Source organism: Myxocyprinus asiaticus, chromosome 28, assembly GCF_019703515.2.
Source record: "Myxocyprinus asiaticus isolate MX2 ecotype Aquarium Trade chromosome 28, UBuf_Myxa_2, whole genome shotgun sequence".
NCBI lineage: Eukaryota > Metazoa > Chordata > Actinopteri > Cypriniformes > Catostomidae > Myxocyprinus > Myxocyprinus asiaticus.
Genome location: NC_059371.1, coordinates 10,312,439 through 10,331,461, shown reverse-complemented (window position 1 = coordinate 10,331,461; position 19,023 = coordinate 10,312,439). Strand labels below are relative to the sequence as shown.

At 40.8% G+C, this 19,023-nt stretch overlaps 1 protein-coding gene across 1 annotated transcript in view; it reads right to left on the bottom strand.

Moving 5' to 3' along the window:
• LOC127418653 (rho GTPase-activating protein 39-like) overlaps positions 1-7,492 on the bottom strand; it is a 133,746-nt gene extending 126,254 nt beyond the window's left edge. The window contains exon 1 of the mRNA XM_051659312.1: positions 7,393-7,492. Within this exon, the coding sequence (XP_051515272.1) occupies positions 7,393-7,406 (14 nt within the window). The 5' untranslated portion in view covers positions 7,407-7,492. The remainder of the gene's footprint in view (positions 1-7,392) is intronic.
• Between the last annotated feature and the right edge of the window lie 11,531 nt (positions 7,493-19,023).

Sequence of the window (19,023 nt, the reverse complement as noted above, 5' to 3'; positions counted from 1 at the left end):
ATTTTCAGACAATATGCAACGGGGGTCCCCGCTCCAAGGGGTCCTTGGCCTGAAAATGGTTGAAAACCCCTGTTTAAAATTATCGTCGCAATCAATTATTTTTGGTCGCATTTGCGATCATTTTATTCGCAGTCTGGAGCCCTGACACAGATTGCATGGGAGATGTGTGTTAATGTTGTTTGTGAAGTGATACTCAAAAAAGGTCTTCGTTAATTGATGATGGATATTAAATGGACATACAAAGAGCCTTTTATGACTAATGTTTTGTCAGCATGCAGATAAAAACACAGAATGGTGCTTTATCTATGCTGGCTGAATCCATTATCTATACAGCTGCGTATAAATCTAAAATAGCTGTAAGTACACAAACACATTGTAACTTACTGACAGCCGAAGAGTAGTTAGGTTGTTTTCAGTAAAGCTTTTTTCTTTTCACACTAGGTTCGATTGCTTGGTTCGAACCCAAGTTCGATTCCACCCCTCCCCTGCTGTTCTCTTTTCACATTGCACTTTTCACAAATGTACCACCATTATTAATAGCAATAGATGTAGTACACACTGTTATATTCACGTTTTGCCCCAGTTGTATTGTCTCAAATACCTGATCTTATATATATATATATATATATATATATATATATATATATTCATACATGTTTTACTTCACAAATGGCGTTATGACTCTGACTTTGTTCGCCCCGTAGTCCGTCTGACCATTATGCAAAGCAGTGGAGGCTGGTCCTGGTAGATTAACGCTTGGACGTTCATTCAGTTTACCACAGAAATGAACCTGTTACGGCCAGTAGGTGGAACTATTGTAACTAAGCAGGTTTTACTCAGGGCTAAAGCCGCCTTTTCACTGTCTCCGACATTCGCATACGAGTGTCGTATTTCTCCCCCTAGTGGCAGTCGTGATGAACTGTCATTTTGCGCACAATATATTTTGTTAATTGGAGAAGCTACCAGAGGTTTACCTCAGAATGACATTACTGTGTGTGATTTTGTTTAGCAGATGAATGAATTCAATACAATTCAGGATTCATATTCACTCAGTATATATTATTAACAGTATTATTTATCATTATTACGTTTTTTTTATAGTCAATGTTATGATAATTAACAGCAACAACAACCCTAATTCAGCAAATATGAATCAAAAATTCATAGATGTGATTTTAAATATGTAGGTTTTACATGTGCAGAAATAAATAACACATGTACACATTTAATCACACGTTTACTGTAATTCCAAAAGCTTTTTGTGATATTTTCAATGTAAATAATCATTTATGACTTCTCCATTATTAATTGTCCAAAATAGAGAAGTAGCAGTTGTTTAGAAAAAAGTTTAGGACAAAATCTATTGTTATTTCTCACTTCGCGCTGATATGTGGTTGCATACGGTCTAGTCGCACGAGTTTAAATATTTTAATCCGGAGACGGTCGGAACCTAACGCAGCCCCCGTGCGACTCTCCATTGGAAATGAATGACTTCCGGTCTATTGTCTGTAGTTTGTCGGATGCAGTGAAAAGGCGGCTTAGGCCCGCATATCTCTTTCAAACCTAACAACGCCCCTATACGGTTTGCTTCAGAATCAAAGCAAATGCACAAAATGTTTAATTTAAAAGAGAAAACACGATTTATCTTTTTTTTTTTTTTTGGGTTGGATTGAAAAATATATGCAGAGGAGATAGAATTGTATTATTACAAATTTGTTCTCTGGGACATTGACAAATAAGGTTGTCAGCGGTGATACAAATATAAAATCTTTTAACCTCCTGAGACCCCCACATGACTGCTGTGTGCATTTTTCATTTCCCTTTTTGATTTGTAACTAGTAGCACCTAATAAACAAGCAAAAAAATAAATAAAATAAAAAATATATTAAAAAAAATCTAGAGCAAATAGTTTTCCTAAAAATTGATGTGCATTTATGTGGACAGCGGGATTAAGTTGTGAAATTTTTAATAATACCAAAATATAGAAAGTCTGATTTTTTTTCATCAAATAGTTTATTATGTTTCCAGAAGTGTTGGCTATTCATGTTTTTGAGATGTTATAGACAGTACAGCTGATTTTCTATAAAGCTGAATAAATAATTCTGATTCAAAGTAATGTCCAGCATCATCAAATCACTGCCAACCATATGTTCAAATCAAATTTAGCATTATGATTTAGCTGCTTAGAAAGCTATAGGATGCTCCCTTGATCCCAATTTAGTGAATGACTTAACCTCCAGTGTGCTGTCTGTCTGCACTGGTCTCAGAACAGTTCGAAATGCACCTTATTTTCATCCTAACTCCATATAAAGCCTCTGAGAGCAACATTTTTCAGCTTTTGCATGAATACATTTATACTCAATGCATTTACTAATGTTAATGAACAGAACTGTATTGTACAGTGATAAAAAATTAAATATAACAAAATTGATATTAAAATGAAGCAAAATGACCCACAGATGTGTTATATTTGAAAATTTTTCAAAATAACTAACATGTTTTTTTACTTTTGAGGGAATAATGTCCCATTTTCCACATATATGGACTTTATCAGCACACTGATGCGGGAAAAATGATTGGATTTTTTGAAGCGGCATATCAAATGAAACTAGAGATGCTACTCTTTACATACAAACAGGTTTCAATCAAAAAACTTTAAGAGGTTTCTTACCAGAGGCACATTTGTTGGCGCTGCACCCGTAGTAACGCTTCTTGGAAATCAACGTCATGCTGTTCTTAAATGACAGTGTAGAGTCTTGTGAACAGTATTCAGTCGGTTTTATTTCATTTCAATTATGCGTTGTGTATAGTAAAGCCAAAATCCAAATATGTGGACACGGGCTCACACAAGATTAAAAATTGTGTTTAGAGACACAAAATAGAGACGCATTTTTTAAAAGTACTTTTTAACTTGACACTGCATCTAAAAAACATGGTGCTCCTGCGCAAGACGCTGATGAATCCGTGAGACACTTTGCAAAAGTAAAAAACATCCATCAACTGAAGCAACTGAAAAACAGCACTAATTCAAAAACACGGCCGTTCACATTATGTCCTTGCGCTAAAAAAGCTAGGCGCAGAGCCAATAAAAAACACAGAATGCAGGTGTCGGGAGATGCATTTTTAAAAGTTGAATTTCCTTTTAACTTGACACCGTGACAAACAAATGCAACGAAATACCTTCGCGAGACGTGGCACAATGGTCAAAGACATCCATCCAGCTCGTGATTACATAGGAAAACTGTTTAAAAACAGCACAAATACATGGCCCGCTCACACTGCTTCCTTGTCGGGTCACACGAGGTTAAAAATTTAAAGTTTTTTCAAACGTGTCAAGTTCGTAGAAATTTAAACTTTGGGTGTGTTCACACTTGTAGTTCGGTTCTCTTGGTTCGGACCAAAAAAGAAAATGATACATTTAGTCCTGGTTCGCTTAGCGTTCACACTGGCATTTTTAACACCGAACCTAAAGATACAAAACAGAAGGCATAAGGATAACGTCACAACCTGATTGGACAGCTTTTATGACGTATATTTTGCGACAGAACTTGCCGAACATCTAAACAATGCTGGCTGCTGGGCGAAATGCGCTCGTTAGATTTATATATGTATATATGGTGGTATTTTTACCAGCTGAGAACAAACGAAGAGCTAATAAAATGTGTAAAGGAGTCAAAACAGCGCCAGGAATTCCTCCATTGCACACACAAACTGTGCTGCAAGGACGGCTGACGGCGGTTCCGACGCCTGTACCGAACTGTAATGGGCAACCTAGCTCCTATGATGAGAAGAACCAGGTATGCTTGAGGTCAGTATTAAAGGCAAATCACTTCCTGTTGTTGGTCCATTTAGACGTCTTTGGTCCATGCTGCGTTTATAAATCAATCGAACCCACCAGAGTTCGTTTGGAAGTGGACCGAGACCCACTATTCAGGCGGTCTCGGTCCGCTTGTTTGGTGCGCACCAAGGTTCGGATTGCAGCGTTCACACTTGTTCAAATCCATCGCACTAACAGAGCAATCGCACCAGAGTTCGTTTTAATCGAACCAAACCTGCCAAGTGTGAACACACCCTTAGTGTCCATGTTGGTTTCTACTATTAGACTACTTTAGACATTATTTCAAATAAAAAGGAATGTTTTCTAATCACTTTTATATCATGATATATACTGTTATCGATCAAATTTTTGCATATTTCACTTACGCGTATATGAAACTATAAGAAGTGTGACTGGGAGTGTGCAAAGATGCTAATTGTTCATCATCGATAGGGATTTACTTCCACACCTGAATTTGGAAAATCGCTTTCACACCAACCAAATAAACTAAACTCTGACTAAATACGGACTCAGGTAAGCAACAAAAGCTCTAGTGTAAAACGCTTTTTAACTCTTATTAGATGAACAATGAGGCAAAAAAATCAAACAAAAGAGTAAGCAAATATTCAGTATTCGCCTGACTTGGTCATATAAGCCAGAGATGTGTTCTTGACATTGAAAACCACACCTCTGGAAAACCCACAATGGTCCCAAATGAGCAGTAGAAAGTGTTCTAAAGCAGAACACAGTGGGAAGAGAGCTCATTTTCCTAAACGGGCCGACAGGAAGACTCCATAGGGAGAGGCAGCTTTGTGTTTTTGGGGATATTACTGGAGAGCAACTATAGCACAACAAGTGAATGGAGGAGACCAACATATATCATCATCTCTCACACAGTCACACACAAACCCTACACTTACATAGTTATAGCCGAGCCAAGTTTGGCTACACAAACACACACCCACAAACTCATTTTCCATCAAACCTGGGCCACATCTATCACAAATGGCCATTTAATTTCAACAATTTCTCTGCTGTTCCATATTACGTTTTAAAGCATGAAATATCGGACAGATGCAACATTTGATTTATTTTAAACATCCAATTAATATACAATGCTCATATTAGCCAATAAAGAGAATAAAAAGCCATGACCTCTTTATAGAGGCCAGAACCAGTCAGAAAAGCTTGATGTTTCCATCAGGGATGAGGCATTTGTTTTGAGTTCCTCAGTTGTTTACTTGCAGTGCCAAGCCAATTTGTAATTTCATCCGAGAAGATCCAAAGGAGAAACTAGTAATTAAGGCTTTACCACAGACCAATAACAGATACATTATTTTATTCAAGCAACTACAATGTGAGCTAAACCCTGCAATAGCAACATTAAGCTGACAGGGTAAGACTGTTGACTTCTGCCCAACAAGTGTTTCTCGGTGATGGGAAACATCCATCTGCTGGCAGGGTAAACAGCTGAAAACCTGGTACAGTGGTGTGCAACACGAATTAATGTATTACATTTCAATCAAAAAACACAACATTGCAAACCCAACAGATGCTTTGGTGAACATTGATAAGGTGATGGGCTTATAATGCTTTGTATCGAATCCTAGTTTAAAGGAAAATTACACCCCAAAATTTCAATTTTGTCATTTTCTAACAAACCTCAATGGTTCTTGCATGTCTCATGAAGGATGGTAATTCATGTCAAACTTGACGTGATGCATCTTGATGCTTCATTTTTGAATAAGCAAAAGCTAATGAGATTTGATGGGGGTTGGCGCTGTTTTGGCGCCACGAGGGGGACCTACACAATATTAGGCAGGTGGTTTTAATGTTGTGGCTGATTGGTGTATAAGTAGATTTTTCTGAACAAAAATGATTAGGATTGCCCAGCAGAACAATTTGTGGGTGGCCTGGCTGTTTTTATTCTTCCATTGTTAAACTGACAAAAGTTACCGCCTCGTAGGTTAATAGGGCGTGCAAGTAATCCCTTCAATAAATGTTTTGTTACGAAATAAGGAGGAAATATACGGTTGTTCAACCAAATGTTGATGTAATAACAACTGCTAAACATGCACATCTTTCAAGTGAGCCTGTTTTAGCCAGTATAGGCCTTTGTCATACCTGTTTGGCCACTTGAATGATTCAAGGCCTATCGGTTAATTACCGGTTAATACTGGCAGTTGGTTCAAAGAATTTGCCAAAATTTGCATCCCTAGTTTTCTGACAAAAACGTGTTGGTTTTGGAACCATAAATAGAACATAATGCAGGTGTCTCGAGATGAGTAAAAAAAAAAATTACATTGTTTTAAACTTTTAACTGGTGCATAAAAAACCCCAGCAATCCTGCGTGTGACGCTGATAAAACATTGAGGCAGCACAACATCTGTCGCATGTTACGTTACATAGGAAAACGATTAAAAGTAGTGCAGACTGCTGCAAAAACAAGTTTGGTGTGAACGCCCCCCCAATGCTTTTGTTTTTTTGGATTTTTTCCCCTTTTTCACCCAATTTGGAATGCCCAATTCCCAATGTGCTTTTAAGTCCTCGTGGTCGCGTAGTGATTCGCCTCAATCCGGGTGGCGGCGGATGAATCCCACTTGCCTCCGTGTCTGAGACCGTCAACCCGCGCATCTTATCACGTGGCTTGTTGAGCGCATTGCCACGGAGACATAGCGCGTGTGGAGGCTTCACGCCATCCACCGCAGCATCCGTGCTCAACTCACCACGTGCCCCACCGAGAACGAACCACATTATAGCAACCACGAGGAGGTTACCACGTGACTCTATCCTCCCTAGCAACCGGGCCAATTTGGTTGCTTAGGAGACCTGGCTGGAGTCACTCAGCACTCCTTGGGATTTGAACTAGCGAGCTAGCGAACTCCAGGGGTGATAGCCAGTGTCTTTTACCACTGAGCTACCCAGGCCCCCCCCCCAACGCTTTTGTGTTCCACGGAAGAAAGAGGAACATTCTGGTTTGGAACAGCAGGAGCGTGATTAAATAATGACAGAATTTGCATTTTGCCGTGAACTATCCCTTTAAACTGGAAGATTACTCGCTATGATTTAAATGGCCTTTTATTTTTTGGACCTGTCAGGCACAGTTCACGCATGAACAACTACAGTAAGTGTGCGAACAACTCTGTGACACATTATCAGACTGTAAGTCTCTAGTCTCTTAAGTCCAACCAGACGCATTTTGAATATTTGAATAGTTCAGAAATCCTGTCAGTGCTGTCCTGGATTCATAGGAGGTTTTCTGATAATGGACATGGACATGTCATTGCGACATGATTAAATAAAACATGTCAAAATCCATGTCAAACTTTGACCATGCAAACACTTCTGTGTGAACATCACTGCCAGTGCAGAACATTTAAAACACACTGATGTATTAGCAATAGTATCAAGTGATAAGTGACGTCTGTACTTCTTTATATCCAAAACATCCCCGTAACGTGACATTCAGACTCCTGCCACGATCTTCAATAAACAAACATGGTTTTAATTTCAAAGTTACCTGAGCGTTTCAGTACTGCACTGTGCAACTGCAAAATCGAACTGACAACTCTTACCTTGTTTCAGCCATGATCTTCACATTGTGTGGAATAATAACTGCACGGATCGCAGGCTCTCTGTCCCACTGAAGTTTGAGGAAGACAGTGCTGGAGTGGGCTCTTCTCCGCCCTCTGGGTAATCTGATCTGCATGCTTTCTACGAAAGTTTGCTTTGATGGTTTGTGCTTGAAGTTTAAGGTGGAGCGGCGCCATCTGGTGGCGAGTCAGAGCAGAACAAGCTGGCCGCGTAAAAATGACTATAAATTGACACAGTTATTCAATATCGTGGAGAGGAGCGCCATCTGCTGGTGAGTCGAGGCAACCTACACTTTTTCCTGAAGGCGAAAGTTTTCCACGAATCGACTGTTCTCAGTTTGTGGTCTCCAGTGTTTTCACTCGCATCGGCGTATATTCTTAACGTATATATTATTATTATTATTATTATTATTATTATTATTATTATTATTATTATTATTATTTATTTATTTATTTATTTATTTACAAATGTAATAACTTAAACATTACATTTGTTAAAAAAAAAATAAATAAATAATAATAATAATAATAAAAAAAATGCCGACACTTCACAGAGTCGAGATTACAGTTTTCTTTATAGACAGTGCCTCACCGGTATGGAAGCCCAGGAGTGCCATTTACAAAAGAATGAAGGAATAAATTATCAATCTATTAATATGATAATAAAAATGTGAATAAACAAACCAATTTATAAATGGACAAATAAATAGACACATTTAAATGTGAATAAATAAACCAATTTATAAATGTGATTGTTTAATTCATGTTTAAAAATGTCATACTTAACAATAAAATTGTGCATTAATAAATCATATTTATTTCATGTCAACGAGTCTTTTAAAAGCACTTTTTAATGCACTTTAAAAGCACCTTTCAAATTGCATTATAAAAAGGTATTTGGCGTTTGCTTTTCCTCATCCATTTGCCTATGGCTTTTCTTTTTCATTTTGCTTTTCCTTTTCTTTCTCCAATTCAGAATCGAGTTTAAAAAAATGCCATTGGACTGTTGACTCGTGGGAGCAACCGATGAACTTTTGACTCAGTTATAAGACACACCCCCTCTCCCATGTGCAACTCAAAGAGGATGTAAGGCGGCCTGTCATTGGATAACGGTACTAGCAGTTTACGTGATATTATTGGATCTGCAGATCCCACGCATAAGAAACAGATGCGAAGCATATCAGAAGTTAATGGTGGCTCATTCACTGTTGCTGTGAAATGCTGAATGTGTCCAGGATGGGAGCTGAATATCATGATGCTGTCAACAGAACCAGCCTCCCGACCCGCGCCCTGAACTGAAACACGCGATGGAGGTGAGCAAGGGCAAAGGCTCGAGTCGCTGTAGAAAGTCGATGGACTTTCCAGAACTTATACTGAAGAAAACGCACATTCCCTTTCAGTTATATCACATTCATTTTAAAAACACTGTATGATCATCTTTAAATATTTTATTTTTAATAAAATGATTGCATGTGTATGATGAATGACGGTCAGCTGATGATACAGAGAAGGCAAGCGAGCACACTTTTGTGGAACAAATGGTAGTGTTTAAACTAATGTTGTGTATTACTTAAGAGCATTACAAAAGTGTTTCTTTCAAATGAAAATTAATATATATATATATATATATATATATATATATATATATATATATATTTTCCACACCAACCTGATGTGTATATCTGTTTATAATGTCGAAAATAAAGTTTGTGCTTCATCTTGTTGTGCTCATCTTAATAAAGATGTTTATTGACTGATAGTAGCTATACACAGAGTAAATACACAATGTACACATTCTTTTACCATATTCCTCTTTTAAAATTGTACTCTGGGTCTTATGGCTTGAACAATTTGAATTTGAATTTTGAATGAATTTACATTTTAATTGTACCTGAATCGATTATGTTATAGGCAAAATTTTATTGACACAGATAATGGCAATTAACCTGTCAAAGTTGTTTGAGGTCAAATGTCCAAGATTTAGGCCAGATATTTTCAGAGAAAAAAAAAAAAGCAATAAACAACTAGAATTGTGTGAAATGAAACAGTCACTTAACAACGGTTACTGGAAGAAGAAGAAAAAAAAAAAGATCTTCTGTTTGCGTAAACGAAAGATAACACTTTATTAAGCTTTATAAACAGAAACAGTTTAGCAAAGTTTCTTCGTGTCCCAGTGCGTATGATCAGTGATCTCACAATGCACACAAGGTCCAGTATATGGGCTTTATTCACAAATATGGCAGAGAGAGTGGTCATACAGTAATGAAACAGGTGAATAGCTGTGAGGTCAGGCAGTGCAGAGAAACAATTTCTTTAGTAACCTCTGTGAAGTAGGCACCCCATATATTACCAAATCTATACCATTCGTTTGTGCTGCATTTGTGCTGATTTGTGCCACAAAAATGAACATTTGTGCCAGGGGCGAGGCCAGAAATCTCCAAATGAGTGGACCTTGGTAAAAGAGGGTGGACCTCTATTATTGTGCCTAATTTCATCGTGAATACACTGGCGGCCAAAAGTTTATATGTACAGATTGGAATAATGTACAGATTTTGCTGTTTCAGAAGGAAATTGGTATTTTAATTTACTAAAGTGGCATTCAACTGATCACAAAGTATAGTCAGGACATTACTGATGTAAAACAGCACCATCACTATTTGAAAAAAGTCATTTTTGATCAAATCTAGACAGACCCCATTTCCAGCAGCCATCACTCCAACACCTTATCCTTGAGTAATCATGCTAAGTTGCTAATTTGGTTCTAGAAAATCACTTGCCATTATATCAAACACAGTTGAAAGCTATTTGGTTCGTTAAATGAAGCTTAACATTGTCTTTGTGTTTGTTTTTGAGTTGCCACAGTATGCAATAGACTGGCATGTCTTAAGGTCAATATTAGGTCAGAAATGGCAAAAAAGAAACGGCTTTCTCTAGAAACTCGTCAGTCAATCATTGTTTTGAGGAATGAAGGCTATACAATGCTTGAAATTGCCAAAAAACTGAAGATTTCATTCAAAGGTGTACACTACAGTCTTCAAAGACAAAGGACAACTGGCTCTAACAAGAACAGAAAGAGATGTGGAAGACCAGATGTACAACTAACACGAGGATAAGTACATCAGAGTCTCTAGTTTGAGAAATAGACACCTCACATGTCCTCAGCTGACAGCTTCATTGAATTCTACCCGCTCAACACCAGTTTCATGTACAACAGTAAAGAGAAGACTCGGGTGTAGGATTTATGGGAAGAATTGCAAAGAAAAAGCCACTTTTGAAACAGAAAAACAAGAAAAGGTTAGAGTGGGCAAAGAAACACAGACATTGGACAACAGATAATTGGAAAAGAGTGTTATGGATTTTAACCCCATTGAGCTTTTGTGGGATCAGCTAGACTGTAAGGTACTTGAGAAGTGCCCAACAAGACAGCCACATCTATGGCAAGTGCTACAGGAAGCGTGGGGTGAAATGTCACCTGAGTATCTGGACAAACTGACAGCTAGAATGCCAAGAATCTGCAAAACTGTCACTGCTGCACGTGGAGGATTTTTTGATGAGAACTCTTTGAAGTAGTTTAAGTAGTTCAAATTGTAATTTTTCATGTTATTAATGTCCTGACTATACATTGTGATCAGTTGAATGCCACTTTGGTGAATAAAAGTACCAATTTCTTTCCATAAGAGCAAAATCTGTACATTATTCTAAACTTTTGAGTGCCAGTGCACAATAAATTAAAATAAGAGATACTGCAATAAGCATTATTATTAGACATGTTTCAGTCCTCCAGCTTTTCTCAGGTGTTGGCTGGGTTTCCCGAAGCACTAAGAAGAAAGTTAGTAGCACTTAAGTAGTACTTAATCTCTACGGTGTGTTTCCCAAAAGCATCGTAATCTTAGTAAACAAATGTGTAAATTAACGAGATCCTTGAACCAATCTTAAGTACATTAAGTGCAACTTAAATGTATCTTTCTCGCATCTTTCACAGTTTATCAGAGACAAAGGGACATTGAATAAATTATATTCATATATTTTGATAATTGAAAAGCCATTGTACACTGTTTTAGAGGATAAAAAAGTGTGAAAAACCCACATTGAAATCAACTGGCAGTCTCCACAGTCTGTGCATGCAACGTGATAGGTCTAAATTAGGTCTGAAGATACATCTAAATTTACATAACACATAATACAGTATAACATTTTATTGACCTTATTTGATAATCATAACTATGATAGCAATAGAAAAATTATCTTATTAAACAGATTTTTTTTTAGACATATGTGAGTAAAGCGACCGTGCAGTTTAAAACTTAAATAAATGGGCCTAAATAAATAAATAAAATATGTTTATCAAAGTAGGTTAGAGTGAGTGTGCAAAGAGAGATTCCCTTCACTCTGTTTAGAAAGGACTATGAGTAGTTCAGTACTGATGTCCGTCATTTTAATCCTGTTCTTTGTGCATCTGTTCAGTTTCCTGCCAAAGAAACAACACAGGCTGTTTTTTTTAAATAAAAAAATAATCTGTAGATGCATTTAAACTAAATAAAGAACTGAACAGGGCATCGAATTTTAAACATAGGCCTCACCACGTTAAAACGAAATGTGTTTTAAATGCCAGCTTTTTATAATCTGTAGAGAGAATTATTTATTTATTTTTAATCATGAGAGAATAAAAAAGAAAATAACAAGGTTCCGCCCAAAAATGCTGACAGTAAATGATAAAAATATTCTTGATATTTCACAGAGAATTTGCGAAGAAATAATACAAGGAAAGGGAACGAGAATGTACAATTTTATAAAAGAGAAGAACCCATAGACGAGAGTCACTGCACCGTTTACAATAACAGTGATTGGACGAATACTGTAGAAATGTCGCCAAGCAAACCGTAAAAACATGTGCCAAGAAAACATGGAATATTGTATCTTCATCATGGCAGTTATCGTAATTGCCATCACTGTTTGCAAATGATAGTTTTCCCCTAAAAAGAGAATGTAAACAGCGCGGGTCGTCTCGATCCGTTTAGCCGCCCGCTGCCTTTCTCAACGGATACAAAATCTGCTGCTACAGAGGAACCGTGTAAAACTGCCTTTCACTTAAAAAAAATACAAAATAAAAAACTAACATTTTTATAATGACTGGAAAGGAGAGGAACTGCTGCTTTCTTTAAACGTGAAGAAAAGAGAGTGTTACGCTGCAAAACCAGTCGAACGCATTAAAGGAAATGAACAGTAACTGATCAAACTAAAATATTGACAATCTATATTAGACTATGAAAAAAGATTGTTCCACTGAGACAGACACAGTTAGGAAAGGTTAACTGCACATAAGTTGATTTAATTAATTAGTTTAACATCGTGCTTTCCCATATGTGTTTGACCTTCCCCATGAGTGCGATCCAAGGCAGCCACGTGACGTCGCCTTTAGCGGAACATGTGACTCAATTGGACTGACAAAAAAAAAACAAAAAAAACGAAATTTAGAATGTGAATAAAGATTTCTGCCACATACACATTCCTTTTTATATGCAATATTTATATTCAATTCATTTATCAAAGGTAAAAATATGTTTTTGGAAGTTCAAATAATCCATTTAAAATCCTCTTGGCTCAAATATCTGAGGGGGCACGTGCCCCCTTACTTTGAATGGGCATGATGCATCTGAATGTGGTAATCTGACAGGCTTTGAAGTAGCTTTTTAGAAAATTCACTTGACATTGTCTAAGAAAATGATCTATAAAACACAAAGTAGAACATTATCACCCATCAGATTAGAACTACAACATTAGACCTGTGACTTCTGGCTTCCATTGAGTTTTTAGGTTTTTGGAAAGGATAGTGTCATATATTTTTAATGCAAATATTATTAGGTAATAATTAACCATCAATTTAAGATTTTCTAAATAATTTCTTTATGTCTTCAATTAATTCTGAATTTTGTACATCATCTCCTAAGAGTCTACTTTGTAAAAGAGATCATTTTAAAAGGCATTTTAAAATTGCGTTTTAAAAGGCAATTTAAAAGGTGCTTTTAAAAATGACTTATATTTAGTAATAAAACAGCACATTAATAAGTACATTTTAAAACATGAATTAAATAAACACATTGAAATGTGTCTATTTATTTGTCCATTTATAAATTGGTTTATTCACATTTAAATGTGTCTATTTATTTGTCCATTTATAAATTCATTTATTTATTCACATTTTTATTTTCAAATTAATAGATTGATAATTTATTCCTTCATTCTTTTGTAAATGGCAATCCTGGGCTTCCATACACCTGAGTGTGTAGATGACATAAAGCAATGATCCGAGGTGAGTTACTTTGATATTATTAATTATTCTGAGCTGTTATGACAGCCAACAATGGCACAAGTTGATCCTCAAATACATTTTTACTCCAAGTAACAATTAACACTTAACAATCATCCATGCAATTATCTAATCAGCCAATCGTGTGGCAGCAGTGCAGTGCATCAAATCATGCAGATACAGGTCAGGAGCTTCAGTTAATGTTCACATTAACCATCAGAATGGGGACAAAATGTGATCTCAGTGATTTTGACTATGGCATGATTGTTGGTGCCAGACGGGCTGGTTTGAGTATTTCTGTGCTGATCTCCTGGGATTTTCACACACAACAGTCTCTAGAATTTACTCTGAATGGTGCCAAAAACAAAAAACATCCAGTGAGCAGCAGTTCTGCGGACAGAAATGCCTTGTTTATGAGAGAGGTCAACAGAGAATGGCCAGACTGGTTCGAGCTGACAGAAAGGCTACGTTCCCTATCTGTCACTTACTCGAAGTTGTGTCGATGTAGTGACACTAGGGGTCACTCTTGGGAGCCCCAAACACCTCTGCTTTTTGAAAAAAGGCCAATGGGAATTGGCGAGTGGAATTTGCATGTCACTCCCCCGGACATACGGGTATAAAAGGAGCTGGTATGCAACCACTCATTCAGATTCTCTCTTTGGAGCTGAGCGGTTGTGTTCAGCGAGCTGAATTACTCTGCTGATCCATTCATCTCGAAAAGCTGTTGGATTTACGGCGCATTACAGTGGCTTCTCCCCCTCTTGCACTGGTGAAGTGCAGAGATACGCCCCTGGGTGCTTCAGCAGCTAAAAGAGTATATTATTCCTACTGAAAGAGTATATTTTCCCTTCTAAAAGAGTGGCATTAACGGAGAGTGTCTTTTTAAAGATGTCTCTCCGTTTGTGTGTATTTCCTGGTTGCGGTCGTTACCTCTCTGCTTCCGATGGCCACGATCGTGGTCTTACGTGCTTGGGCACTGCCCACGCGGAGACAGCGTTCATGGATGGGTCATGTTCTCACTGCGAGACCGTGACCATGGCAACGTTGCGGTCGCGGTTTTTCCTTCGTTAGAGGGAAAGACCACCACAGCGGCTCCCCGCCTCGGTCCTTCTACCTACGGGTTGAGGCCGCGTCGGTTAGCACTGGGGGCGATTTGGGGACCCCAATGGAAGCCACTCTGCCGGGTAACTCCCCACGGACCTCCCATTCCCCAGTACGCTCGTTTGCCCTGCTGGGATGAGACCGCCGGCTCGTCTCAGTGCGAGTTCGCAGTCTCGTTTCGGTGCTCGTGAAGTGGATGAGCTCTCGATTGCAGCATCGGAGAGTGGGCTGTCCAGTCTGACACTGAGGACTCGACTGGGCTCCCACCTTCGGGTGCGGTCGCCCAGTCGCAGCCTGACGCGCAGCTGGCAGCCATGCTTGCCCGGACAGCTGCGTGTGTCGGGCTGGAGTGGAACCCTCCACCCCCCCTGAACCCTCACAGCCTGACGATTGGTTCCTGGGCCCGGAGCGCCACTCACGGCCGCGCCCCGCCCCAGTCCCTTTCTTCCCGGAGGTGCATGAGGAGCCCACGAGGTCGCGGCGGGCACCTTTCACTACCTGGACCTGGTCTCTGAGCTTCTCTGCTCTCACTACCCTCGATGGTGGGGCTGCCAGGGGGTACTCGGCAATTCCCCAGGTGGATAAGGCGGTTGCGGTGCACCTGTGCCTGTAAAACGCCAACACCTGGTGGGTCCACCTGAGACCCCCATCCAGCACCTGCCTCAAGTCTCTGTGAGCCACTCACATCCCGGGCGACCTCAACACCACAGCAGAAGCACTGCCATGACAGGTTACGCTCAGGGGAGAGTGGAGACTCCACCCCCAGGTGGTCCAGCTGATTTGGAGTCGATTCGGTCGAGCACAGGTAGACCTGTTTGCTTTCCAGGAATCCTCCCACTGCTCGCTTTGGTATGCCCTGACCGAGGCACCCCTTGGTATAGATGCGCTGGCACACAGCTGGCCCCCAGGATTATGCAAATACACGTTTCCCCCAGTGAGCCTACTTGCACAGACCCTATGCAAGGTCATGGATGACGAGGAGCAGGTCATCCTAGTAGCATCCTACTGGCCCACCCAGACGTGGTTCTCGGACCTCACGGACCTCACGGACCTCACGCTCTTCACCCCCGGTGAATTCCCCTGAGGAAGGACCTTCTTTCTCAGGGATGGGGCACCATCTGGCACCCGCAACCAGACCTCTGGAATCTCCACGTCTGGCCCTTGGACGGGACACAGAAGACTTAAGTGGCCTACCACCCGCGATGGTAGACACGATCACTCAGGCTAGGGCCCCCTTTACGAGGCGCCTGTATGCCTTGAAGTGGCATCTTTACGCTAAGTGGTGTTCTTCCCGACGCGAAGATCCCCAGAGATGCGCAGTCGGATCTGTGCTTTCCTTCCTGCAGGAGAGGCTGGAGGGGCAGCTGTCCCCCTCCACCTTGAAGGTGTATGTAGCCGCCATTTTGGCACATCACGATGCAGTGGATGGTAAGTATTTGGGGAAGCATGACTTGATCATCAGGTTCCTGAGAGGCGCTAGGAGGTTGAATCCCTCCAGACCGCACCTCATCCCCTCATGGGACCTCTCTGTAGTCCTTCAGGGTCTACGGGGAGCTCCCTTTGAGGCCCTGGAGTCAGTTGAGTTTAAGGAACTCTCTTTGAAGACCTGCAGGCATTCTCTGTCAGCGAATCGTGCCTGGAGTTCGGTCCGGGTTACTCTCACGTGATCCTGAGACCCCGAATGGGCTATGTACCCAAGGTTCCCACAATCCCTTTTAGGGATCAGATGGTGAACCTGCAAGTGCTGCCCCAGGAGGAGGCAGACCCAGCTTTGGCGTTGCTGTGTCCGGTGCATGTTTTACGCATTTATTTGGATCGCACGCAGAGCTTTAGAAGCTCCGAGCAGCTCTTTGTCTGCTTTGGTGGACAGCGGAATCACCCACTGGGTCGTTGACACCATCATGATGGCATATCATGCTCAGGACGTGCCGCTCCCCGTGGGGTTACGAGCCCACTCTACAAGGAGTGTAGCGGCCTCCTGGGCCCTGGCACCTCTTTGGCAGACATCTGCAGAGCAGTGGGCTGGGCAACACCCAACACCGTTGCAAGGTTCTACAATCTCTGGGTTGAGCCGATTTTGTCCCGTGTATTGTCAGGTACGAGCAGGTAAGTTTTGGGACAGCTGGCCGGGTGTAACGCTTGCGCATAGCGTCTTTCCCCTCCCTTGAGGTGAAGGTGTGCTTTTGACTCCCAGTCATGTTCACAAGCTGTGATCCCTGGTTGACTTTCCTCCTTAGCCCTGTGGCAGACTAGTTTGTGGAGAAACTCGCTGCCGGTCCAGTATGTGTGCTAATTAGGCCCTGTACTGAGGTAGGTGCTCCACATGTGCTGGTTCCCCGTAGGTGACCCCATGTGATATCTTCCGCTAAATTGTTTCCCTGTCGGTAAACTGCATCTTCCTTGGGCAGTGGCCCCTCTGCCCCTGGTCACCATGTTTGTAGAAACTCCTCCCCCCTTGGGTAGGACCTACCATGGGACTTCTCCACATGACATACTTCCAACAAAACTCGGTAAGACCATGTGACGTATTTCCACTCAAAATACCCCCCCCTTTTCTTTGGGCGGGGTGTGGTCTCCGCGGTGTCTTCCTCTTGGGAGTGACACCCCCCCCCCGATGTAGACATTTATGGCCCCCAGTCGGTTAACAAATTCCACTCTTTTTGGGGAGAGGAAAAGGCCATGGCTGGGCTAGACTGTCCCTATTTTTTGGACAGTCGATTTGTTCCCGAAGGACCGTTCAACGCTCATAAGAGCGTTGGGGGAGGTTACGTGACGACTTGGTGCGCTGGCGACGAGGCACACAGCGGTCTGCCCATCTCGCACCGCCAGTCCACGTAACACAGTTCAGCTAGTTGTGGCATTTTGTATAGGGACCCCTAGTGTCACTACATCGACACAACGTTGAGTGAGTGACAGATAGGGAACGTCCTGGTTACTTTCGTAACCTCTGTTCCCTGATGGAGGGAACGAGACGTTGTGTCCCTCTTGCCACAACACTGAACTACCCGCTGAAATGGCTGGGACCTTGTCTCGGCTCCTCAGCACAAAACCTGAATGAGTGGTTGCATACCAGCTCCTTTTATACCCTTATGTCCGGGGGAGTGGCATGCAAATTCCACTCGCCAATTCCCATTGGCCTTTTTTCAAAAATTAGAGGTGTTTGGGGCTCCCAAGAGTGACCCCTAGTGTCACTACATCGACACAACTTCTCGTTCCCTCCATCAGGTAATGGAGGTTACAAAAGTAACCAGGACAGTAACTCAGATAACCACTCTTTACAATTGTAGTGAGCAGAATATCATCTCAGAATGCACAACATGTCAAACCTTGAGGCGGATGGTCTACAAAAGCAGATCACGTCGGGTTCCACTTCTGTCAGCCAAGAACAGAAAACTGAGGCTACAGTGGGCCTACCATCTGTGTACATCAGCAGAAATCCAGATTCAGTAGACCAGGCAATGTTTTTCCAGTCGTCTACTGTTCAGGTTTGGTGAACCTGTGCCCACTGCAGCCTCAGTTTCAGAATCAGAATGAGCTTTATTACCAAGTATGCTTCCATATACAAGGAATTTGTCTTGGTGACAGAAGCTTCCAGTGCACAAACAATACAGCAACAAGACAGAGATAACAACAACAACAACAACAACAACAACAACAACAACAATAATAATAATAAATAGAATAAAAATAAAAAGCGAATAGAAATATAAGTATATATATAAATACACAATAAGACAAAAATATACAAATAGTATGCACAAATACAAATCTGTTATATATAGTGCAAGGGAATATAATGCAGAAGAGATAGGATATGTTAAATAATATAATTGACTAGGCTGTGTATTGTACGTAATTATAATATAGTTTTAACTGTTCATGAGATGGCCTGAGGGAAAAAACTGTTCCTGTGCCTGACGGTTCAGGTGCTCAGTGCACTGTAGCATCGGCCAGAAGGCAACAGTTCAAAAAGGTAGTGGGCTGGGAGTGAGTGGGGTCCAGAGTGATTTTACCAGCCCTTTTCCTCACTCTGGAAGTGTACAGTTCTTGGGGCAACCAATAATATTCTCAGCAGTCCAAACTATCCTTTGTAGTCTTCTGATGTCTGATTTCATAGCTGAACCAAACCAGACAGTTATAGAAGTGCAAAGGACAGACTCAGTGACTGCTGAGTAGAACTGTATCAGCAGCACCTGTGGCAGGTT